The sequence below is a fragment of the Epinephelus lanceolatus genome, chromosome 4 (assembly GCF_041903045.1).
Source record: "Epinephelus lanceolatus isolate andai-2023 chromosome 4, ASM4190304v1, whole genome shotgun sequence".
NCBI lineage: Eukaryota > Metazoa > Chordata > Actinopteri > Perciformes > Serranidae > Epinephelus > Epinephelus lanceolatus.
Genome location: NC_135737.1, coordinates 2,128,590 through 2,154,721, shown reverse-complemented (window position 1 = coordinate 2,154,721; position 26,132 = coordinate 2,128,590). Strand labels below are relative to the sequence as shown.

General features: G+C 43.6%; 1 protein-coding gene across 8 annotated transcripts in view; it reads right to left on the bottom strand.

The window, feature by feature from the left end:
- Window positions 1-26,132, bottom strand: part of bcas3 (BCAS3 microtubule associated cell migration factor) — an 877,760-nt gene that overhangs the window by 576,214 nt on the left and 275,414 nt on the right. For 7 of the 8 annotated variants that reach the window (XM_078166843.1, XM_078166849.1, XM_033630374.2 and 4 more), the window contains exon 17: window positions 8,879-8,923. The exons of the other annotated variant lie outside the window; for it this stretch is intronic. In XM_078166843.1, coding sequence (XP_078022969.1) covers window positions 8,879-8,923 — 45 coding nt within the window. The remainder of the gene's footprint in view (window positions 1-8,878; window positions 8,924-26,132) is intronic. 8 annotated transcript variants of the gene reach the window in all.

The window sequence follows — 26,132 nt, the reverse complement described above, 5'->3', positions numbered from 1 at the left end:
ACATACAAAAACATAATGTCACAGACTACTGTAGTTCTTTTTCTCTGGGTGCTTTTTTGAGTGTGGGAAGTTGGGATACGCTGTAGTTACCAGTGACGCTGGACAGTTTTCATGGTTTACAGAATATCAGTCAATCAATTTTATTTATAAAGCCCAATATCACAAATAGCAATTTGCCTCAGAGGGCCTTACAGCATATGACACCCCTCTGTCCTTTGGACCCTCACAGCAGATAAGGGAAAAACTCCCCAAAAAACCCCATTAACCCTTTATACCCCCTTTATGGATATAAAGAATTGCAATTTGTCCTATGTGGGTAAAAAAAGATTTGGTAGATTTTGTCCCTGAATATTTTAATTAGAAAAATGAGTGATTTTAATCATTTACATAAGCATTGGTAATGCAATGCTTTTTAGTTCTGTCTACAGAACTGTTTAATGTTCATTGCGGTCCATACATTTGTGAATAAAAATTAATTTTTGACTTTGGGATATGTGTGTGTATATAATATGGCTATTAATTGCAATTAATTGCTGAATTTCAATAGTTCTCAATCTCAAGAGTTCAGTCCACTGAGTCAGTTTTTTGTTTTCCTGACTATGCTTCACAGTTCAGTCTTAGTCCAGTTTTTAATCACCAAAAGAAAATACAAATACAGTTAAATGACAGGAAATTATTTATAATATATACACCTGATACTCACAGTACCTCTGACCAGTCAGTCAGTCAATTAGTCAGCTGGGGTAGCAGCGTCAAACTTAAAGGGCCAGTGTGTAAAATGGGTTGAAAACCGTTGGAAACAGTGACATCAGTGGTCAAATTCTAGATTGCAGGGCTCACTCGCTCACCCCTCCCGTCGGGTAAATGACGGTGGCCTCATAGGGACAAAAAGCCTTGCGCACGAGTTTTTCAGGAGTAGGTCTATCTAGCGACGAGGTGAATGTTTATTTAGAAATCTAAACCATGTTACGATATTGTAATGAATCAGTCACGAGCAGGAGACCAGAGGAGCGTTCGGGAAAAAGGCCCGTTTATTTGAACACTCCAGAAACTCCGGTAACACTCCACTCCGTCCCAAACTCTGACTCTTCTGGCGTAACAGACACACTTCTAACTTTACACACATACTCGTTTACGATACTAAATGGGGACCCCCCTCCCCTCTCTGCTCCGCCAATCTCCAGCCCGCACACTGACTGACAGCGTAGCCGGTAAACAGTGCTCAGCTGTTTATTTAGCCTAGCAATATCTCCGGACTATAGTAGCTGCAATGGATGACTTTGAACACGATTTTGAAGAGTTTCTTGTAGCGGACACAGACCCAGAGCTGTACCTGTTTGAGCCGGAGTACACAGATGAGGAACTCCATGTGTTTGATGCTGAGCGGGTGAGAAGAGAGGCTGAATGCACAGAATGGGATTCGGTGCTACTGCTGCCATTGTTGGGGAGATATCACCAGGAGGAAAAGCGCCGCAGAGAGTGCATCACAAGGAGTGAAGTTGCATCTTCTTTTCCTCGCAGATGACAGTTCGGGTTCATTCTCTCCTGTTGTGTGGTAAGTGTGGTCCATTCGCAAACTTTATAACTAAAAAAACTTTTCACTACTCTCTATCGACGAACTACTAACACTCTGCTGTTTCCTCCTCCTTCTTCCTTCCTTCCGCTGTCTTCGTTGGTTCATTTATACACGCGAAACGCGTTCTCTGGCTGGCTGGATTGTCCACTCGGTCTGCCTTACATACATGGCAAGGCCCTTGCTATATATATATATATATATATATATATATATATATATATATATATCTATGTATATAAAAGCATAATTATAAGGCTACGAAAACCAAACAAATTTTATTTTATAGTAATCATACACTTGTATAAACATATTAATGGGTAGAATATTCAGATTCAGATTCAGATTGACAATAAACCATGCCAAATGTTACACACTGGCCCTTTAAGTCTTTCAAGACTGCAACTCCTGGAGAAACTCTGACAGGGAAATACAAATTCACAGCAATGATCCTCCTACTGAAACCGGCTTGCGTTCCATGAGTGGACTAAAGAACACAGACTTACATGGTGTTCTGCTGCCGAGGGTAAAACTGGCATACTTTTTTCACTGACAAACAGCAGTGGTGGCTTTGACAGACAGTAATAGTTTTTTTCTCCGCAGGTGCATATTACTTTTGACTTGTCAACTGAACCTCTTGGGAGTTTCTGAAAGTGAAATGAGCCATTCAAAAAGTGCAGTGGTGTCTTATTTTCCACCACTGCTGCAGCAGAAACCAGAGAGCCACTGCAGCGGCATGACAAAGATAAGATAAGAATAAGAATAAGAATAAGAATACTTTATTGTCACCATTAACATTGTCAGACAATATCACTGTGAAAATCTGTTTAGCAGCTCCAATTTGGCAGTAGTACAAAAGAAATTGTAAAAATAAAAATAATGTGTCAGGACATGTGAAGGGACAAAAATAGCAGCACGAGATAAATGCAATTTTTGAAAAATCGTTATGATTAGACTTTAAGCGCATCGCTACTAAAACCTTAACACTGATGGCCCTAGTATATAATAAAGCCACAAGTCGAACTGTACTTCTATGAAAAAGTAATAAGCATCAATTTTGAATTATAATGATCATTTGTTTTTGATCCCTTATCAATGTATTTAATTTAGCTGATTTTTCACTGACGTGCATGTTTCAAACATGAAACCTAAAACAAAGAAAATGACTACACAAATATAAATAAATCCTGCAGCTTTAACTCTCACTGCCTGCAGATGGTGCACGTGTTGAAATCACAGCAACCTTTGCATTGTTTTCTCAATAGGTGACGCATACGCATCCACATCCACATCCACAGGTCAACTACTGCTGCTGTTACTTTCCTATCCTATGGGGGGCAAAGAAGTTGTTTGCCACTGAACAGAAAATCCAGACATTCCCTTTGACGAACTCTAGAGTGCCCTTGTCTTCTCTTCCCTGGGCCTGTTCATTTGTCAGTGCAAACAGAAGATAAAGCATTTAACAAACAGGTCAAGTTAACTAACCAATAGCTCTGACGGGGTGTTTTCATTACTGCAGTTTTCACTAAGCATGTCCTCTTAAATCTGCTTTTCAATGCCAACAATCGGGATTCACTGCACCACAGATAATTTGTTACTTGTGCAGATCTAAACAGGACATGTAAAGGTTCTTTGTTCTTCAAAAAAAAGACAGCCATTTGGGATTCATCTCCTCAGGATCATTGTCACACCTGAGTGAGAGACCAGTCGTCAAACTTGATTGAACAGTACTTTCACAGTGACATGTGACTCTGTGATGTCACCAGGCAAACTGTAGGAGAAGTTCTGCTCTTTTCTCTCTCTCTGTTCTCTTTCTCCTGAGCCGCTGACCCGTTCAGACTCCTGCTCTTGCCCCTGAACCATCGCAGGGAGCACTTGCTCTACAGACTCTTGCTGCTCTTTCTCTTGAGCCGCTGACTGGCTCTTACTCCTAAGACTCTCTCTCTTTTTTTTTTTTTTTTTTTTTTTTTAATTAAAGATTATTTTTATGGGCTTTTTGCCTTTATTGACAGGACAGAGAGTGAAATGGGGAGACAGGGAGAGAGTGGGGACTGACATGCAGCAAAGGGCCGCAAGCTGGATTCGAACCCACAGCCGCTGCAGCGAGGCGATGCCTCTGTACATGGGGTGCTGGCACTATCCACTACGCTACCGACGCGCCTTCTAAGACTCTCTTGCCATTGCTCACAACAGGAGCAAAACCTGGAGACCAGAGAACTTAGTGTGCCAAACACAAGGTTTCCAACTAACTTTCAAGCAATAAGGAGAACCACATTGAGTTAGCATCCCAATGTCTAACTCTGCAAGGACCCAGAGCAACCGGCTTCCTTGGATCTGCACCTTCAGAACATGGACACAGAACAGACTGCAACTGGAACCACAGCTCTTTCTGGCCTTCCTCTGCCGGCTAACAACAGCAACACGCCATAAAGCAACTCTTCCCTCCATCCATTCAAGGATTGGTAATGTAACAACTGGGCATAACATGACTACAGTCGTACAGGCTAAGCAAGACTGTTTAACTTTGTCAATTGTACTTTAATGCTGTTTAATGAGCTATTGTTGTGATTGCGTGCAGTTAGGTTATTGGTTAATTAAACATCAGTTTAAGATCCTCTGTACTAACCCACACCCTTTGCAACACAAATCGCATACACATAGTCACTCATGAATTGGCTTTCAACATTGGCTACACTCAAAGAGGCAACTTGAAGTTCCCAATTCTTTTGATGATCACACGGTCAAGCAGACCTCCCCCGATCTGAAGCCAGCTTTGATTTGGCCATCATGTAGTTCTCTGTTGTCAGACATTTTGTTTGTCTCTCTCTCTCTCTCTCTCGCGCACACACACACACACACACACACACACACACACACACACTTATACACACCCATGCTTGTATAGAGTTACATAGTTAGAAGTTGTGGGGTTTTTTTGCTTTGCTTTCTTTATGAATAAATATATTTGGAATTATATCTGTTGTCTGTTTAATATTGCACAAGAGTGAATGAATAGTCAACCTCTGCTATGTCAAGAACTCCGAAATCCTTCAGCCTTTACTATTAATATGGTAATTTTGGTTATGGTTATTTATTTAATTATTACTCAGAATTCCAAATTGATAGTTTGGTGTGCTCCATGTGGTGATTTAATGTAAATTATGTAATATTACACATTATTTAACATTATTAATAATTACTATTAATAATCATTAATTATTTTACGAGAGCCATTTTGATACTTTAATTGGAGACATGTTACAAGGCCAGGCTCACATTAAGGCTTAGTCCCAGCAATGGTCTCCCTCAGTGAGGCATACATTCCAACAATATGTAAGATAAGTACACATTTTCAAGAACTCTACAGTGATCCATTAAAGTGAAACACGAGATCTGTTGGTCACAAGACACCATTTCACCTGTGTTCTTTGCTCAAGAGAAGAAACAGTATTCCCAACTTTGACTGCATGGCCCTGCAAAGTAAAAGTTCTTGTTGGGTGCCGGGAAACCCTGGTGTTCCATCTCTCACATTGCTGGAAAATGTGTTTAACTCTCAAAGGCACGGTGGTTCACTGGTTTTAATAACCCAGGAAACACAAATCCTATTTCAGAGCAAGTTGATGTTGGTTTTCAAGAGTGAGAGCTTGGGGCTGACGAATATACCACAGAATGACTTACACTGTGTGCTATTAGATATTCTGAGCTCCTTGTAGTCTTTATGTTTACTTTGGACTTAAATAGAAGTTGAAAAATAAATCAAGGAAAAAGACCTGAAAGTGTTTTCTTTAAGAGAGAATGACAAAAAGGACTTAGTCAGAAGCAAAGTACCGATTATTATTTGGAGGCATTAGGGTTGCCAGCTCACACACTAATATGTGTATATATAAGTACATACATGTATATAATCACATACACCAATACCTATACTTGTAAGTCTGTGAAAGCAAGCTATATTATTGGCTCCTCACTGTGGTCTCATAATTGATGAACTGGATTTGAGCTGAGTCTGCCAACTGGACCAAAGATGACAGCTCAGTTGTCCTCTCCTCAGGGTGCAGTGACCACTGAATTTAACTCATCTGTGTTTTAAATCATCCTTTTCACCTCGATCTCACCTGAAGTGGCTTAAAAGGTTTCTGCCCTTGTACTACAAAGAAGCAGTTCCACTTTTTGGAGTGGACCAGTGGTAGGGGAGTGCGTTTACAAATGAAAATCATAACCCTATACCAATAAATTATAAAACATAAATACATGATAAAAAAGAACTGGGGGCGTGGTTACTAAACAAACAGCAAATCTCTATTTTTCTTCTCCCTCCACAATATTTCGTTTGGTATGTCTGCCCTTTAACAGGGAGTGGAATCCATTTTCTTTGCAACTTTAATTCACTGAAGACTCATGTCATTTCCACTTTTAATTTAACAAATGAGGACTCTTGACCAAGCTAATAGCTTTTCCATAATTCAATCTGCGACATCAACCATCAAAGTCCCTTTGCATTACTATGTCCGGGGCTAACGTGAGGCGCCTCCAAGGGGGGATGGAAGTCCAGTTGCAGCTTCCATTCATTTTCAGGGCCCTCGCAGTAAACAAATATGAAAAAGCTCACTTCAGCTGGCCATCCAGTGACAAAGAGCTGTATGGCTGTTGCTGCGCTGATTCTGGGCCATATGGTTAATTAAAAGCATAAAAGGAGCTGGTATTAAGACTGCAACTAGGAAGGAAAAGAAAGACAGAGAGAGAAAGAGAGGGAGGGAAGTCATGTGGAGGACACGTCCTTCAACGTCACATTTATTATTTTACAACAGCCCTTGGAAAAGCAGCAGCCTCGGGCCTGTGTCGAACACACAGCACTAATGACAACCACTGAGGAAACTCAGTGAACATTGGAGAGCGGCCATCACCATGGAAGCAAGGACTTTTTTTCACCTGTTCCTATTCCCTATACTCTATGTGTGCCACACTGATCATGTAGGTTTATCAAATAATCTTGGGTGTCAGATTGTGCAAGTATTGGTGTAAGCACATAAATTTGGTCAGAAAGTCGGAGTCTCCCACAACAAAGTCAGTTGTTCATGCTTTGAACATAAATTCAAGAAGACATGACACAGTTCATGTTATCCTGGGAATCAACTAAAATGAATGAACTCTGGGTAAGCAGATATTGGCAAATGGACTGTCATAGCTCAAATCTCAAGACATACACTATTAGAGAAACAATAAAGGTTTAACTGGCTCAAATATGAATGGAAGGCGGTTATTGTGAGGGTCAAGATTCCGGTGCTAATGATGTGTACCTCTGAAAAGTATATGCTATGAAATCACTAAGGGCCTAGATTAAACAGGAGGTGGATAAAGACAGAAAGAAAAAAGCTGCAATTAAAAAGTATGAGTGACTGCCCACAACAAAAGATGAAACCCAAGACATGGGGAAGGCACCACATGCTATTTATTTTCTAAAGTGAATGGAGTCACCAGGGAGGAGCTGGAGAGCAGGGAGCCAGGAAGGGAAAAGTTCACTTCGCTGAGTCACTCAATCATCTCTCCATAAGTAACTCTGTCATAATGGGGCTTCTTTTAAAAGCTTGTAAGCATCTGATTTCTTGAAACAGCATTTAAAAGAGACTTAGCTTCAGCCCCCTGGAAGAAAAAGTTCCTTGAATGGGAAGATGCTGTGCGCTCTGAAGTTTGATTCTGAGTGAAAGCATTAAAAAATCAAGTTACAAGTCAAGGTAAATAATTGCCTGATTAAAATAAGGTTAAATTGCCATTATAAAATTTCACTTTAGTAATCAGCCTGACAGTGTTCTTGACAGCTATTTTCTGTTTGGGAGGGGTAGTCATTTTGCCCTAACAAGTTGTTAGCAAGTTTCACCAATGTTCTTTTCAGTTAAAACGGAAGTTGTGTATGTGGCTGCAAAGAGTAGTTATTGTATTTCTTGATAATTGAAGGAAAGTGCAGATTTAAGGGTTGTTTTTTTCTTTTTGTTATTCAACTAACAAGAATCTTTACAGCTGTCCCAGGCATTTTTGTGTTGGGTTTTATCTAACTTTGGCAAAGGAAGGTGACATACCCATTCTTAGTCCTGCCTCCAAAGCTCTGATTGGCTCAGTTGTCTGTCGGTACAGTCAGTGAGCACCACAATTATTTAAATTTCTGATCAAAATTGGAGCTGTGGGCAGTGGTTTAGAGGTCTGAAACCAAACTAGCTCATTACATTGTAATGCTTATTCTAAAATAGCAAGTAATGAGTTGATATTCAGAACATTAGAATATTGAATATTTTACTTGGAATTAATCTGAGTTTTTTGCTGAAAACAGCTGCCCACCATGGCTGGGAACAAGGTGTGTGAGAGCCGTGAAAGTGAAGAAAAACAGTAAAGTTGTAGGCAGAAAATCAAAACGAGCCAAAAGATGATCTTTGGGTCTGTGTGTTCATCATTTGGAGTGACCTCTTTGGACATTGTCATTTGACCCATGGTTACTATACAAATATTGATTAGGGAAGCTTGAAATTAAATTCTTTAGTTAGAATTAATGAAACCAAAAATTTACAGTATTTGGCATTTTGAGTTCACCTTTAGTCCTTTGCAAAATACATTTCGTAGGAGAAAGGTCCACATAACTCATATTCTATACTCACACAAGATACTGTTCACAATATCACCACAATATGACATGGCACAATTACAGCATGCAAACACACTGAACAGAGTAAAAACTGCAACCAAAGCAAGCTGAAAGAAAATTTAAGGAATATAGGATTAACATAAAGGCGTTATTCTTGGAAAATGATGATGGAAAGTCTAAACTGAAAGAAAGAGACAAGAAGACAGAGATACCATTTTCTAATGGGTGACTCCAGCTGGTGGTTTCAAAGAGACCACATGGCAACCAGGCAAGAAATGCTATGGCTTGCCCCAAAGCCCTGGGCTTTATGATACAGGCCTAAAGCATTCCATTTTTTATGTTTACAACCTTTCTTATTAAAAGACATTGCATTAATTAAATTGTGAAGCCATAATTGGTAATACAATACAATATGATAGAATATATATATGTTGAACTACAAAAGCTCAACAAACACAGAGAGATTGAAGGGTTTGCAAAAAAAGAAAAGAAAGGCACAAAAAGATGAGAAAATAACAAATACTCATTTGGGGGATTTTTTCCATCTTAAGGAATGACTGCACAGATGTGTTATAAAACATACCAAGAAACAAATGAGAGGTAAAGGAGGCAATGTGCTGTGTATACAGTTGCATGCTGCCGAGGGAGCCATGGAGGGGAGAAGCAAAACTCACCATGGAGTTTTAATGGCAAAACATCCCGCCCCAAAGAGGTAGGGTCTTCATGAGAAGGGGGTGGAGGAGGGTGAAGGGGGTGGGGGATACAGAGATAGACGGAAAAACCATTATTAAACTAGCACACTTGAGCAAACACACTTTTCACATTACATACTTTTTGACGTGTCTGTTTAAATGCACAACACATATGAGGCAGGAAACAGAATGTCTGTGTGCAAAGATGGATTTTAAAACCTACGGGATGGCTTGATGATTCATCTATCTGCTCAAGCTGTTCTGTAAAGTGTGATACCATATACTTGGCAGATGCAGCATGTCCACAGATTCTGTTTTTTTCTTCAGACATCTGTGATATTTTTTTCTCCCTTAACTTTAAAGAGAGATTGGGTACATGTGCAGAACCATGTAGGTCTGAATCCGACCGTGTAAATACAACCCAGAAAAACGATGGGAAACAGTTTGGATTGTTGAGACTGAGAAAGAGTATGAGGAGTTTATCCATTCTGTATAACAACTGGGGACACCAATAAAACTAACAGCACTCAAGCATTGTTAAGACAAGAAGTTGTGTTTGCATGCAACTTCTTTTTTCAATGCAAGTGTGTACTTATGTCGTGCACATTGTCTTATGAAAGTGTGTGAGTATATTTGTGTTCACTGTGATTATATTAATAACTACACTGTGTGTGTGTGTGTGTGTGTGTGTGTGTGTGTGTGTGTGTGTGTGCATGTGTGTGCATGCGTGTGTGTGTGCGTGTGTGCATGCGTGTTTGTGTGTGGGCACGCACATGCATGTGTGTGTGCAGGAGTCATCCAGAGTATAGTGTCTTTTTCAGATTGTATTTCTGTCTGTCTGTCAGTCTGTGCGTGTTTCTAATGTTTACAAGACATTAGGAGTGGGAGTGTGTTCCTGTGTTTATTCTGCATGTCCAGAGATAGTGACAGAGCTTCGTAAACAGTTTACAGTAAATAAGCCTTTTCCCTACAGCAATAAAGGTCCGATGAGACTGAACTCTGTCCCTGCCAGTCAACCTCCCCCAGTCATGAAAAACAGAATCTCGGGCCAACCAAAGCACTCTGCAGCACTTCTTTATTTTATCGCTTTCGCTGCATCCGACCGGGCCCTCCCAACGAAAGCACACAGTCTTCAATTAGTCTTGGTACATGAATGTGAAGAAAAAATGTTCCTCTGGGAGACAGGGAGCAACAATTTGCCCATGAATGTCTTACTCCTGGAGTGCAAGTTGACAAAAGAACATGCTGGTTGGTGTAATGGAGGCCCCTCGTAAACTGCCACTTTTAAAGGAGCTGCAGAGGGGGGTGGATAGTCTCTACCATCTACCCACTGCTGAGCCCATCAAACCTGCTGAGCCCCCATTCTGGGCCTCCAGCTGGGTAAATGGATGGACTCCAATGGGAGAGTGATGGACAAATCTCCATGCTTCAGCAATCTCCATGGGGTAGTAAAGGCCAAGTAGGCTTTGAGGTTTACTAGTGCCACTAGGAATTTCTCCCTCCCATTTTCTTCAAACTCATTGTTGGTGGAGTTTACAGCTGGTGGCGAACAAAGTGATGAGATTTGATGGCAGTGGTAGTTGAAGAAAAACTACACACCCAGTCAAAAAACAATACTTGCAGCATTTGGCTCATAGAGGCTTTAATGTAAAATTCACCTTAAAAAGTCACTTTTAGTTAGTTACTTTCACATTCATCCCATGTATACATAAAAATAACCAATAAAAGCCTAATAGCAATAGTAACTGAACAGTAACTGAAATGTTTAGATTGGAATAAGTTAGGTTTTTACAGTAAAATGACTGTACTGTGGACATAGGCACTGGCACCTACCCCTATAGGCAAGTAAGGCAAATGCCCCTCCACTTTTCAAGGTGGGGGGGCAAAACTCATATCTTGCCCCCCCCCCCCACACTTTTTTCAACTCTTTTTAAGTCAAAATAATATATAATTGAATAATAATTAATTAATATTTAATTGAATATTTTCAATATAAAATGTAAAATAAAAATTAAATAAATTAATCTTATTTACATTTAAATAATCGTATTTGAATTATTCTGCACCCCATCCAAGTGGCATATTCCAGGCAGTACGAAACAAGTGCACCATGGTTGCCATGTCCACTTATTAGAAGGAGTTTGGATTGTTTGTATTTCTGTAAATTTGCTTTCAAATACTGGTAGTTAGCTTGCCTGTTTTAGTTGTGGATGCATTTCACGTTTTCGCCATTGTAGTTTTGAGACATAATGATAAAAACGGGGAAAGATGCGGAGAAGCAGCTTGGCTGATTGCGTGTTTCACTCCGGACATCTGGCGCTGCTCTCTGTACGCGCATACTGCCAGTGTTGCCAACTTAGTGACTTTGTCGCTATATTTAGCGACTTTTCAGACCCCTCTAGCGACTCTTTTTCAAAAAAGCGACTAGCAACAAATCTAGCGACTTTTTCTGATGTTACTGAAGACTTCTGGAGACTCTGTTGTGAGAGCACGTATCATTCTCATTCTTCTCAATGAGCAGCGGATGCTGCCGTGGGCTCCTTTCTCACCCCAAAGCACTCACAGACGGCCCAGTCCTCCCTCCCAGCAACAGTCAGAGCAGGAGATGTTAACCCCTGCAAGTGAATCACACATGTGCGGAACCGCCACTGGCTGATCCCGACCTGGTTTACAGTCAGGACGGGATGTAAATCTAAAATTTTCTTTGTCTAATATAAATCACTGAAAGACAGGCTCCCTCCTGCTGATGGTCCTCCTAGTAGGTGAGCTAAAGCCCTTATTTCAATTTGTAATGATTTTGATCTTGCTGATGTCTGGAGGACATTTAATCCTTCCTCCTTAGAATTTACTTTTTTTTGAACCCACATAAATGTCATACTAGATTAGATTACTTTTTATTGCCTAAGAGACTGCTGTATTCTGTGGTGTCGTGTAAAATTGGGAGCATAGTGGTGAGTGACCATGCTCCCATTTACCTGGATATAAGCATCGATCTTCCTACGATTTCAGAAGAGCAGAGATCCATTTTAAATGCCCCCTTTTCAAAGGAGGAGATCCATAACGCCCTTAAAAAGCTTCAATCGGGAAAATCACCAGGCCCTGACGGCTTTCAATGTGAATTTTACAAGAAATTTTCTAATTTATTCCTTGACCCCTACCTAGCTATGTTGGAATATTCGGCTGAGACAGGAATCCTCCCTCCATCATTAAGGGAGGCTAATATAGCTCTAATTCTAAAAAAAAGAAAAGTGTCCTGAAAATTGTGCCCCTTATAGGCCGATTGCCTTATTAAATTCTGATTTGAAACTGCTTTCTAAAATGTTGGCCTTACGACTTGAACGTTTCCTCCCTGATATTATTAATGTAGACCAAACTGGTTTTATTAAGGGCCAGAGCTCCTCCAATAATGTGAGGAGGCTCCTCAATATTATTGAATACATGCGTGGGCGGGAGGAGACCAGTCTGGTGCTTTCTCTGGATGCAGAGAAGGCATTTGACCGTGTCGAATGGTCCTACCTCTTCTATACCATGAATGTTTTTGGCCTTGGTGATACTTTCATTAACTGGGTTAGAATCCTTTATAATGACCCACAGGCAGCGGTTATCACAAACGGCTTGAGATCGAAAAATTTCTCTCTCCAACATGGCAATCGCCAGGGCTGCCCACTGAGCCCCTTGCTCTTTGCCGTGGCCATCGAGCCGCTGGCTCAGGCTATACGCCAATCACCCACAATCTCTGGTATCTTTGTTGGAGAAAAGGAGCATAAGCTTAATCTATATGCGGATGATTTGCTTTTACTTTTTACCAGCCCAAATCTCTCTATTCCATCTGTTATTGATACCATCACCAGGTTTAGTTCATTTTCAGGTTATAAGATCAACTTCTCTAAATCTGAAATTATGCCACTTGGTTCTCTTAGTACTGTCCCCCAAGCCCCTGTCCCATTTCCCTTTTGCTGGTCTCCTTCAGGTTTTGTATACCTAGGTATACGCGTAACCCCCTCATTTGATCAGATGTATAGTGCTAATTTTACACCTCTCTTAGACACTATAAAATGTGACCTTGACCGCTGGGCGTCCCTCCCGCTGTCGTGGCCTGGTAGGGTTGCACTCATCAAAATGAATGCCTTACCATGGCTTTTGTATCCACTCCAAATGGTGCCCATTATTCTTTCAAATAAGGTGGTTAAGATCATTGAAGGTTGGCTGAGTTCATTTATTTGGAATAAAAGAAGGCCCCGTTTGAAGTTAGCAAAATTACAGCTACCCAAGGCTGCTGGAGGTTTAGATCTTCCAAATGTAAGGTGGTATCAGGTGGCTGCACACTTAAGGTTCGTGGCTGAATGGCTGAAGGAAGATCAGTCTTCTACATGGCTAGATGTAGAAGCTGCCCAATGTAGCTGTCCACTCCGAAATCTGTTATTTCTCATAGATCCTGCCTTAGCAAAAAAACTGTGTACAAACCCAATCATCCTAAACACGCTAAGGGCATGGAAATTTGCAAGATCTATGGAGAGTCGAACCAAGTTAACATCACCCCGCACTCCAATTCAAGGGAACCCTGATTTCCCCCCAGGTGTTGAGGACCCTGTGTTTAGGCTATGGCGAGATGGTGGCATAACAACATTAGGAGATTTATTTAACGGCTCTGCCTTTAAGTCTTTCACTCAGTTACAGCAAAAATATGTCTTCACAGGCCTCACTTTAGTTTTCTGCAGGTGAGAGATTTTATATTTAAGCGTACAACATTAACAGTTAATATAGAAACTTCTCAGATTGAGAGAGCCCTCTCACTTGGCCTTAGAAGAGGTCTGATTGGCTTTTGCTATGGTATATTAAGATCTACTTCAACTGTTAGTACTCTGGCCACCAAGCGGATGTGGGAAGCAGATCTTGGAGTGGAAATTGCAGATGAGGACTGGCGGGAAATATTTGAAAATATTAAAAGAATTTCTGTATGTAACAGGGCGTGGTTGACACAGCTGAGAATTATACATAGACTGCAAACTTCACCCAGCCTTCGCTACAAAATGAATGCCATTTTATCTCCTCTCTGCCTTAAATGCAAAACTGAGGTGGGAGACTATACTCACTGCATATGATCTTGTGTTAAGAACGATACTGGTCAGGTATAGTAGAACAGTTGAGTGCAATTTTTGGCATGGAGGTTGAGCCTGACCCTGTTTGCCTTGTTCTTGGACTTCCTCACAGGCAGCTTGTTAATAGACGTCACAAAGGACTGTTTAATCTTTTAACATATGCTGCAAGGAAAAACATTCTATTGTCTTGGATTAAGGAGAAGCCTCCAATGAAGAAAAATTGGCATAAAATTATCATGCAGTGTATACCCATGGAGTTTCTCACTTGTAAGCTGCACTCAACAACTGATACCTTCCACAAGGTTTGGGATCTGTATCTACAGTATATTGGTCCGAACCTTGCAAACACACTAACTGTGGGATTCCTTAATAGAAGTGACACTGTCAACTGGGACACATAGGATCAACGACTGCATCTTATCTTGAACATAGTCATAACGGGACTGCCTTGTCTGCGCATGTAATTGAGGGGTGCCTAACCAATTAACTGATTAGTTTATCTTATCTACTTTTTTATTTCTGTATACTCTCTCTGTTCACCTGTAAAATGTGTATGACGTATAACCTGTCACAGGAGTCTTTTGTTTCCAAGTATTATGTCCTATTGTGAAATGTCTGAGCTGCCCTGTTCATGTTTTTGTTTGTTCGTTTGTTGTAATATGTAAAAACCAAATAAAAATATATTTGGGAAAAAAAAAAAAAATCATTGAAAGAAGGTTCATTTGTAGTTCTAAACATATTCAGGGTGTTTTTTACTCAGTTTTTGTCTCTCCCACGACGTTATTCCTCTCTCATACAGCAGCCATTACAATTACATGCATATGGACAATTATGCAAATTAGGCGATGACGTCATTTAGCGACTTCTAGCGACTTTTAGGACAGCCAATAGCTACTTTCCTTACTGAGGAGTTGGCAACACTGTATACTGCAGCAGAAGCTGTGCAGTTCGGTACAGTGTGCCACAGACTGTAGGGTACATGAAAAACCAACCATGAAACGCCAGCTAACTATCCGTAACTTATGGAACAATAAGATAAGGAAAAAACATGTGAGGTGACCAGACGTCCCGCATTGCGTGGGACTGCACAGCATTTCTGTCTCTTTTCACGCATCACGCAAATTGAGACCATGTCCCGCATAATTGGTTGTCCCCCACGCATGCATTCATGCCGGCCCACGTAGGCTCTCTGTTTATTGTCATAGTAACACCGCATGTGCGTTTAAGCCCTATAGGGCTTGCCCCTCCTGCCCCATATAGCAACTATTTCAACCTCCTTGATCGCAACAGGTAGCAGGTAGCAGGTAGCAGGCAGCCGCAGCGGGGCCGGTGACAAAAAGCTGCAGTGAAGTCGGATAGTTTCCCGACAGTTTCCAGCAGCCTTCAGTCCATAGGCCTACAGGTAGTCACAGATAAACTTACATCCTGTCTGGAATGATGTCAATTCATTAAAAAAGTGATCAGATCCATATATCAGTTTGTTTTCAGTCTCCAGTTGTTTTTGTTTTGATAGATTAATTTAGTAAAATGCTTTACAGGCGATCTGTAATTTGTGTTCATGGTTTAACCTCCATTTGACATGAATTCTCCTGTAAATCAGCATCATATCAGTTTGACCTGTCCCCTCAGCTACACCAGCTAAATAAACTGTGTTTGACTGTAAGGTTCATATTTTCAGGAAAAAAAATACAAGACAACAGCTTTCATTAAGGCTCAGTCAGATACAGTCAGAGCTTCACATCTGTAGGCTACAGATGTTATTATAAGAATCCTCAAATCCCACTGACCACAAGCCTCTGTGTTGCTAAATACTTCAATAAACAAAACAGTCCAGCGTTAACATACAGTAGACTACGTATAGTTCATGATGAATGTATTTAGTCTCTGATGACTAAACTTCGCGCTGGGGGCGGGTGTCCCACACTGTCCCTCACAAACCTACTCCTTGTCCCACATTTGGTTTATTGGGACCTACTCACCCTACCTACAGTTGTGACCAATGCAGCGTTAATGCAGAGCCCTCCAGCGTTATGTTGCTCTGGACAGTTGAAAAAAAATGTGTAACTTCTGCCTTTGTAATCAAATTTGTAAATTGTTAAAATGGGATTTGAATGTCTCATTTCTTTAAATTAATTGGTCCTGCGACATAGCATTGAGACTCATAATCAATACATTTTTTTTGCCCCCCCACTTTTACACAAAGTTAGGCGCCCACATTTGGAAAACAGTAAGATCCATGAGCTCCTTACCCTCCAAGCAGACGGCAAGATCAGCCACTATATAACAGAGATGGTAAAAGATTATAATTGCCATGTTATGCCATTGTTATTGTTTAGAAAATGCTGCTAATGCATGTTAAGCCAGCTTTGTTGTGTTAAATATTTTACTGGTCAAGCCTCTTTTGCTTCTGATATTTTGGCATGCTGTCTAAAATCACACACTGAAGTGGCATGATGCCATGTTGTTTGGTTCTGTGTAGTCTCAGCCAAAAAGTTGCACATGAACACACCCCCAAGACTACAGCCGATGGTCAACCAGACCATACATTCTGTGCCTGCATGAAATGAAATAATTCTCTACACCAGCAGACAGCGGTAGTCTGTATTCATCATTCATAAGTGGAAACTAGAAGACGTCATGAGCCAGTTAGCACATTAACAACACAATCCAATGTTAGAGAACAGTGCATATTTAACATGGGCCAGTGAACGAACAAAAACCATCAGGAAATATTTCTGCTAAAGAGCTCAGTGGATGAAGAAAAATAATCTGACCTTATGTAACAACTTTGTTTTGGTCTCACTCCCTCTTGAGTCTAGCTGTTTGTTAACTTTCCTCACTTGTTTCTCTTCTTGCCAAGCAGAGTGCTTCGCCGTTGCCTACACCAATTCAATATGCTGAATCAGCTGAAAAAAATGGCAACATGGGCCAATCAGGGCCAACAGTGCAGAACATATTGCAAAGACTAGGGCGACAGAGGTCCGGACAGAGGTTGGGTATTTTTTGGCAGATGTAGAATGTTGAACACTCTGATTGGTAGTTTCACTCAGAGCACAAGGACAGAAACAGAAGTGAGAAAAGTAAAAAAACCAACACATTCTCACTGTGACCTCGTCATACATCATTTGGTCATGGACTTTCCACGTATGACGTGCAACACACCCTGGGTGCCTTGGCTGTTGACATTGTGGGATGCAATTTCAGCCTGTTACACGCATTGTCTGTTTTCAAAATACACTTCTGTTTTCACAGGAAATGTACAGGTTGCATACAGTCTCTTTCAAAATATACACAAGACGCTGGTACAACAACGCAAACTGACATTTTTTTCCTTCAACAACAAATGCACATGGTTAGGTTTAGCCAACACACACATGGTTAGGTTTAGGAAAAAGGACAGGGTTTGGCTATACAATCTTACGGGAAGCGAACACCGGCCTCCCGGTTGTTGTTGTCCTGATACGTTTCCCCCTGACGCCGTCAGGTGTCGTTACACAGTAACGGCAACCTGCTGTGTATCATTCCAACGTGCAAGGAAGACTTTTTTTGTCAGTGTCTGATTTCAGAGGTCACTGACCAAGCACCGCTATTTGACGACTTCATAGTAAGACCAGGTTGAACAAACAGCTTAAGTCAAGAGGGAGTGAGGCCAAAACGATCTTGTTACATAAGGTCAGATTATTTGTCTTTATCCATTGAGCTCTTTAGCAGAAATGTTTCCTGATGGTTTGAGTTATTGTTCACCAGCACACTATAAACACGCTCTGTTCTTTCAACATTGGATTGTGTTGTTAATGTGCTAAGGTGACGAAGCAGGGGACCTTCATTGCCGCTAGTTCTCTGAAGTCAGTTTGGTGCCCTCTGAGCCTGGAGATGCACACCAGGTAACTGACACACCCCTGATGTGGTGAGCATGGACTTTTGGCTTTTATTTTATGAACATTTCCGGAGTCTACTTCCCGTGTGGGTTGTGTGCTGCTGTGTTTACCTGTCTCCAGAGGCTTCTCCCCTCCCCCGCCCTGCACTGTGGCTGAGTGCGCACACCTGAGAGTCATCTGCAGTCAACGGGCTTTAAGACTGCCACCGACTCTAGCCTCAGTGCCAGAGTATTTGCGACTGCACGCAGTGGTATCTCGGCTCCTCTGATCCTCCAGTGATTTGAGTAATCTTGCAAGTTTGATTGTGTTTTTGCTCTTCGAGTGTTTAACCCTCGTTCTCCTACCTTTTTTTCCAGTGTCTCCCTCCGTGCCTCACAGCTGCCCACAGCCCAGCACTCTCACCTGGTTTTCTCACTCTGCACCTGGACTCCGGATCTCCTTTGTTCTCTGCATTATTCTGGCACAATAAATCTGTGAAACCTTTTCCCTCAGTCTGTCTGCATTTTGGGTCCATAACCTCGCTGCCACCACAGAATACTCTGGCCAAACATGGACCCAGCAGACTCAGACCCCATCAGGAGAGCTCTCGCCAAACAAGGAATTCGGCTCGGACAGCATGAGGACATATTGCAAGGTCTCATGGACTCTCTACAGGACCTCAGCGCTCAAGTCTCCCACCTCTCAGAGCAACTTGTCTCCCGCTTACCTCCCGAGCCATCCGGCTCCACTCCCACTGTGAGTACGGCTCCCCCTCCTAACACCTCAGCCACCTCTCCCTCTCCCTCTTCCCCCAAGGAGCCCTATGTTCCCCCTCCTGAGCCTTACACTGGGGAGATTGTGAGGTGCTGGGTTTTTTTGTTACGTTGCTCCTTAGTTTTTGACCAGCAGCCTTTTAGTTATCCCACCGATAGAGCCAGGATAGCTTATGTCATTAATTTGTTACAGGGTAAGGCCGCTAAATGGGCCACAGCCATCTGGGACCAGCAGTCACCAGTTTTAAGTTCTTTTTCTAGTTTTTCTGAGGAACTTCGCAGAGTTTTTGATCACCCTATTCAGGGCCAGGAGGCAGCTAAACGCCTATTTTCCCTTTCTCAAGGGTCTCAGTCAGTGGCGGAATTTTCCATTGATTTTCGTATCGCAGCTTCAGAGAGCGGGTGGGGGGAGCAAGAATTAAAGGGGATATTTTTGAGAAGCTTGTCCGACGAGCTTAAGGATGAGCTAGCCTCCAGAGATGAGCCAGGCTCACTCGAGGAGTTAATTTCTCTAGTGATTCGCATAGATAATCGCTTGAGGGAGAGACGCAGGGAGAGAACTCAGCATCGATTATCCAGACCTTGTAGCATGGCTCCCTCTACCGGCCTGACAAGACCTTCTGCTCCACCACCCTCTCCTGCCAGCTCCGTTCTGCCCCCGGAGGAGCCCATGCAGTTGGGGCGGGCGAAGTTGCACCCTAATGAGCGGCAGAGACGCATCACTCAGAGACTCTGCGTGTACTGCGGCCAAGCTGGCCATTTCCTCGCCACCTGCCCTCATAAGTTAAATGACAAGGCTCATTAGTAAGTGAGAGCGCACTGGTGAGCCACACCTCTTCCCCTTCCAGCTCTCCTAAACGGATCTCTGTGCCCTCCTGCCTCCTCTGGGAGAGAGACTCTCTACCCCTGCAGACCCTCATCGATTCTGGTGCCGATGACAGCTTCATTCACAGTGAGTTAGCTGAACAACTCAATCTCCCGTTAGAGCCCCTTCCCACTCCCAAGAAAGTCACCGCCTTAGACGGCTGCCTTATCTCCAATGTCACCCACCGCACTGCCCCTTTAGTTTAGTTTTTAGTTTAGTTTAGTTTAGTTTTATTCACATATCATCCAGGAAGTACAATACAATACATGGTGTATACAACAAGTATTTTTACACAGTCAGATGTGTGAAAAGGGTCACCCCAAGGAAGCTATTTAAAGCTTTTAATAGGGGGCCCGGTTTTCCATGAATATAGGATATTGGCCAGATATCCTTATAATATGGACAACATACAGATAGATAATAGACACACAATAAACAATAGACAATCTCAGTATTATGGTTACATTGGATTTGATGCGAAGTACAGTAGCAATGTTAACCAAGAGAAATTAATAGATGCAATAAGATACAGGTATTCATACAATTATTAATCAGCACATTAAACATACATTGCTAGGAGTTGAATTTTTAGTTTTGCCTTGAAGATGGAGATGGAATGTGACATTTTTAGTATTTCATCAAGCTCATTCCAAATCTGTGGTCCTCTGCACACAATGCTGAAGCTAGTACATTTTAGTCTTCGTTTTTTTCCAGTGATTACATTTTTATTCCTGGTGGTATAAGTGTGCCTAGGAGCACAGATTGGGATGAGGTCACATAGTTTATGGTTTAGTTTGTGGACAGTCTGGTACATTACACAAGCATTCTGAAAGTAGTTGTACTCACTAAGCCTCAGAAGATTGTAGCGGTGGAAAATCATTTTAGTGGGAGCGTTAAACTCAGACCATGTTAAGGCACGTATGACTTTTTTTTGGAGTATCTCAAGCTTTTGTAAATGAGTTGGAAATGTGTTACACCATATGATATTGCAGTATTGTAAGTGAGGTTCAAACAAAGATTTGTACAGAATGAGAAGTGCAGAGAGTGGAAGATAATGTCTCAACTTAAAGAACAAAGCAGCATATTTAGACAGTTTAGTTGTGAGATCATCAATATGTCTTTTAAAATTAAGGAACTCATCAATGTGGATCCCCAGGAATTTTGTAGAGCCAACTCTTTCAGTGTTTTGTCCTTTTATTTTTGGGCAAATTTGTTTAATGTCATTTTTTTTATGAGAGCGGAACACAATGTAGTTTGTTTTATTGATATTCAGAGAGAGTTTGTTGCATTTAAACCATGTGTCTATTTTCACTAACTCACTATTTATGATTTGTTCAAGTGTATTTGGATTTTTAACTCTTATCATCTCCAGAAATCATCGTGAAGACTTCCAGCTCTATGTCATTCCCTCTCCTCAATCCCCCATAGTTCTTGGTCTCCCCTGGTTACAACTGCACAATCCGCAAATTAACTGGAGATCTGCCACCATAACCAACTGGAGCGTCCATTGTCATTCCCACTGCCTCAGATCCGCCAATCCCTTCTCCCGCCGACACATGGCAACCCCAGCTCAACCTGTTCTCACCAATGTTCCCTCAGAGTATCATGACCTCGCTACTGTGTTCAGCAAGGTACTGGCCTTATCCCTACCCCCTCACCGCCCCTATGATTGTGCCATCGACCTCCTTCCTGGCGCCACCCTTCCCAGTAGCCGTCTCTACAATCTGTCCCATCCTGAGAGGGAGGCCATGGAGTTCTACATTCAGGACTCCGTAGCTTCAGGACTCATTCGGCCATCCTCTTCCCCACTAGGAGCTGGTTTCTTTTTTGTTAAAAAGAAAGATTCCTCCCTTCGTCCCTGTATAGATTTCTGAGGCCTGAATGAGATCACAGTTAAAAATAAGTATCCTCTTCCCCTCATTGATCCCTCCTTCGAACCCCTGTGTAGCGCCAGAATCTTCACGAAGCTCGACCTACGGAATGCTTACCACCTCATCAGAATCAAGGAGGGAGATGAGTGGAAGACGGCATTCAACACCCCGCTTGGTCACTTTGAGTATTTAGTGATGCCATTCGGACTCACCAACGTCCCAGCCGTCTTCCAGGCCCTGATCAACGACGTGCTCCGGGACATGCTGAACCGGTTCGTGTTCGTCTACTTGGATGACATCCTCATCTTCTCCCGGGATGAGGAGGAGCACCGGCAGCACGTCCGTCTGGTTCTTCAGAGGCTGTTAGAGAACCGCCTTTATGTGAAACCCGAGAAATGCGAGTTTCACACCTCGTTGGTGGGTTTCCTGGGCTATGTGATAGCCCAGGGACAGCTGCAGCCAGACCCGGCGAAGATCCAGGCGGTGAGGGAGTGGCCCACTCCTATCACCCGCAAGGAGTTGCAGCGTTTCCTCGGCTTTGCAAACTTCTACCGGAGATTCATACGGTACTACAGTAAGGTGGCTGCTCCTCTCTCTCGCCTCACATCCCCCAACACTCCCTTCCTCTGGTCTCCGGAGGCAGCCTCTGCGTTCTCTAGACTGAAAGCTCTGTTCACCTCCGCTCCTGTTTTAAAACATCCTCACCCGTCGCTGCAATTTGTGGTGGAAGTGGACACCTCCGACTTCGGTGCTGGAGCGGTGCTGTCTCAACGGGACCCCAAGACGCAGAGGTTGCATCCCTGTGCGTTTTTTTCTCGCTGCCTGTCTCCTGCGGAGAGAAATTATGATGTGGGAAACCGAGAGTTGCTGGCTGTGGTGTGGGCCCTGCAGGAGTGGAGGCACTGGCTGGACGGTTCACACCTTCCTTTCATCATCTGGACGGACCACAAGAACCTCGCCTATCTGCGCTCTGCTCGGCGCCTCAACTCCCGCCAAGCCTGCTGGGCACTTTGTCTGAGCAGATTCAACTTTAGTATGTCCTACAGACCCGGATCCCACAACGCCAAGCCTGACGCCCTCTCCCGAATCTTCAGCTCTCCTTCAGACACCAGTGAACCGGACCTCATCGACCCACCCACCTGCTTCGTCGGCACCGCCACCTGGGAGATAGAGGCAGTTATCGAGGAGGCGCTGAAGACTCAACCAGACCCCAAGACTGGACCCCCGGACCGGAGGTTTGTTCCGGAATCCGCCCGTTCTCAGGTTCTTCAGTGGGGACATTCGTCGAAACTCACCTGCAATCCTGGGATCCAGAGAACGCTCCACTTCCTCCGCCAAACTTTCTGGTGGCCGGGGATGGCCTGGGACATCCGGGATTTTGTGGCGGCCTGCTCAGTCTGCGCCTGGGGCAAAGCCTCTCATCTGCCTCCTGCTGGTCTGTTGCACCCTCTACCCATACCATCCCGTCCCTGGTCTCACATAGCTCTGGATTTCGTCACTGGACTGCCGCCATCTGAAGGTAACACAGTTATCCTTACCATCATTGACAGATTTTCTAAGTGTGTGCATTACCTGCCTTTACCCAAGCTTCCCTCAGCTCGTGAGACCTCTGATCTCCTGATTACCCATGTCTTCAGACTACATGGGATACCCAGTGACATTGTGTCGGACCGAGGTCCACAGTTTTCCTCCCAGGTTTGCAGGGATTTCTGTAAGTCCCTGGGCGCAACAGCTAGCTTGTCCTCTGGCTACCACCCTCAGACCAACGGCCAGACAGAGCGGGCCAACCAAATTGGAGACTGCGCTGTGCTGTGTTGCGGCTCACCATCTGGTCACCTGGAGCTCCCACCTGGAGCTCCCACCTCCCGTGGATCGAGCATGCGCACAACTCCCTCACCAGTGCGGCCACAGGTATGTCGCCCTTCATGTGTTGCTATGGTTTTCAACCCCCATTATTCCCCGACCAGGTGCTAGCAGTGGCCACCCCGTCGGTGAGGGAGCACGTCAGGCGCCTGCGGGAGGTGTGGAGGACCGCCAGAGCTGCACTCACCCGCAATGCAGCCAGGACTAAGCGGATAGCGGATGAACACCGGTCCCCAGCCCCTGAGTACCGTCCCGGTCAGATGGTGTGGCTCTCGTCCCGTGACCTCCCATTACAGACTGAGTCACGTAAGCTGTCACCCCGTTTCATTGGTCCCTTCCCTGTCGTCAAAGTCATTAACCCCTCTGCTGTCAGACTCCAGTTACCGGACTCCCTTAAGATCCACCCTATGTGTCCCTCCTGAAACCTGTCGCTTCCTGTGACCTGAGCCCTCCGGCCGTCGCCCCTCCACCCCCCCGGATCATCAATGACCACCCCGCCTTCTCTGTGTCCCGGATTCTGGATGTGCGGCCCCGAGGATGGGGTTTCCAGTACTTGGTCGATTGGGAGGGGTATGGCCCGGAGGAGCGCTCATGGATCTCCAGGAGGCTCATTCTGGACACATCCCTGCTAAGAGACTTTTATGCTGCTAACCCGGACAAGCCTGGTAGGACGCCAGGAGGCGTCCGTTGAGAGGGGGGTACTGTGGTGAGCATGGACTTTTGGCTTTTATTTTATGAACATTTCCGGAGTCTACTTCCCATGTGGGTTGTGTGCTGCTGTGTTTACCTGTCTCCAGAGGCTTCTCCCCTCCCCCGCCCTGCACTGAGGCTGAGCGCGCACACCTGAGAGTCATCTGCAATCAACGGGCTTTAAGACTGCCACCGACTCTAGCCTCAGTGCCAGAGTATTTGCGACTGCACGCAGTGGCATCTCGGCTCCTCTGATCCTCCAGTGATTTGAGTAATCTTGCAAGTTTGATTGTGTTTTTGCTCTTCGAGTGTTTAACCCTCGTTCTCCTACCTTTTTTTCCAGTGTCTCCCTCCGTGCCTCACAGCTGCCCACAGCCCAGCACTCTCACCTGGTTTTCTCACTCTGCACCTGGACTCCGGATCGCTGCCACCACACCTGATTTGTTTTTAGCTGGGGACCTTTGTTGCATGCCATCCCCATTGTTCTCACCCTATATTTCCGGTCTGTCTCTACAGTTCGCTCAAAAAAAGGCAAGAATGCCAAAGAATATTTTTTAAAAAAAGGGAAAATTAGCACTGTCAATTTATGATCCGAAATAAAACCAAACATCTAACTTTTTGTTAGGATCTACTGTATGTGTCATTTGAGCCCATAGCTGTATGCAATAATCTGAAGTGTACATTTTTAAGTGAGGAGTGAGGAGTGGGTATGTTACTGAAAAGAGGCAAAAAAAGAGGAAAGAGAGAGAGAGGAAAAGAGTAAGCGTAACCAACCTGTGAGGGCACCAACCCCACTCCCACAGAATAACTGTTCACACATTCATCTCCTAACCCGTTGACCCTAATAGTAGCTCTGCCTGGGCCATTAAAAAGTTGATTTCTGCAAATGGTTTAGTCTTGCTGCCATGTGATGGTTGGCAATGCATTCTTAAAACCCCAATGTATTTCTGGCCTCAGTGGGGCTCTGTAAGACAACAGCTCCAGCACTAGGCTGACTCATACTTACGTATTACAGTAATCTGCAGGTCACAGGATCTCACTCATACTCTTGCTGTTGTCTTTGTCATTACCTCGCCTGCACTCCATTTGCATTTGCTTGAAAATGTCATCAGCAGGATTTGGACAAGGGTGGTCTTTTGTTTTGTGTATGACAATATTTCCATTTGGATTTTCATTTGACTGTAATAAAGTCAGACTGTGTGTAGATGGGATAAGTGTGCAATAGTTTGCTTGCAAATCCCACATGTATCACTCTCAGGCATTTTGACAAGTTAAATCCTCATACAACTCTAATGACTGTAGGGACAAGCAGACTTCCCTTGAAGCTGACTGTAAAAAAATGCTCTCTTAATCTTTTTCACAGATTAAGTTCCGACAGTGACAATTCACCAAGAGAGAATCTTTTGTTACCAATGTATTTTTCTTCCTTGGGATTTAAATCATCTGACGCCAACCTTCTACCAAATTTGTCTGACAGGAAACCAGAGACCGGGTAAGAGCTGACACTCCTCTCCTTGTTCGGAACTCTCAGAAGACTTTGAGGACTCGCAGAAGCTTGGCTGTGCTCTTTCCTCTCCTCTCTGACCTGGCCTTGTCTGGAGGGGGGTTATCAGGCAGAAGCTGAGCCACATCCGAAGAAAGGAGGGGGCTCTGCATGAATTTGTTGAGGCAACTGAAGAGAAACAGCAGCAGTTTGCACACTATGTCTATAGGCACAGTCTATGAAGGTAACCCTTTAATGAGCAAAAGGCCCGTTTCCACTGAAGAAGTTCCTGGTACTATTTACAGGGCAGGAACTACTACAGGAATGTCCTCTCGCTCGGCCCTCTCAACCACCGTGTCTCCACTGAGAGAGCGGAGTAGGAGAAAGGTTCCTGTAAAGTTACCGGGCTCTGGATGTGATGTAATTGTTGTGCGACCATTTTGACCAGGGCGACGCAGTGGCGTAGGGATGCTGTTAGCTGTTAGCCAATAGCGGTGTCTGTAATAACTCACTAAACTCACAAAGTGGCCCGTGAAAAAAATATTTTTTCCAGCGGGTGTCTTAGTTACAACATGATTGAGCTAACTGGAGTAGTTTCATGTCATTTCCGACAACGGGAGGCTTTTAACAGATGATGTCCTGATGTTAGCTTTGCTGCTGCTGTTAGCTGTCCCTGTCAGCTGCAGCCACTACTGATGCTTTCTAGACATCGTGATTTCCCAAAACTGAATAAAT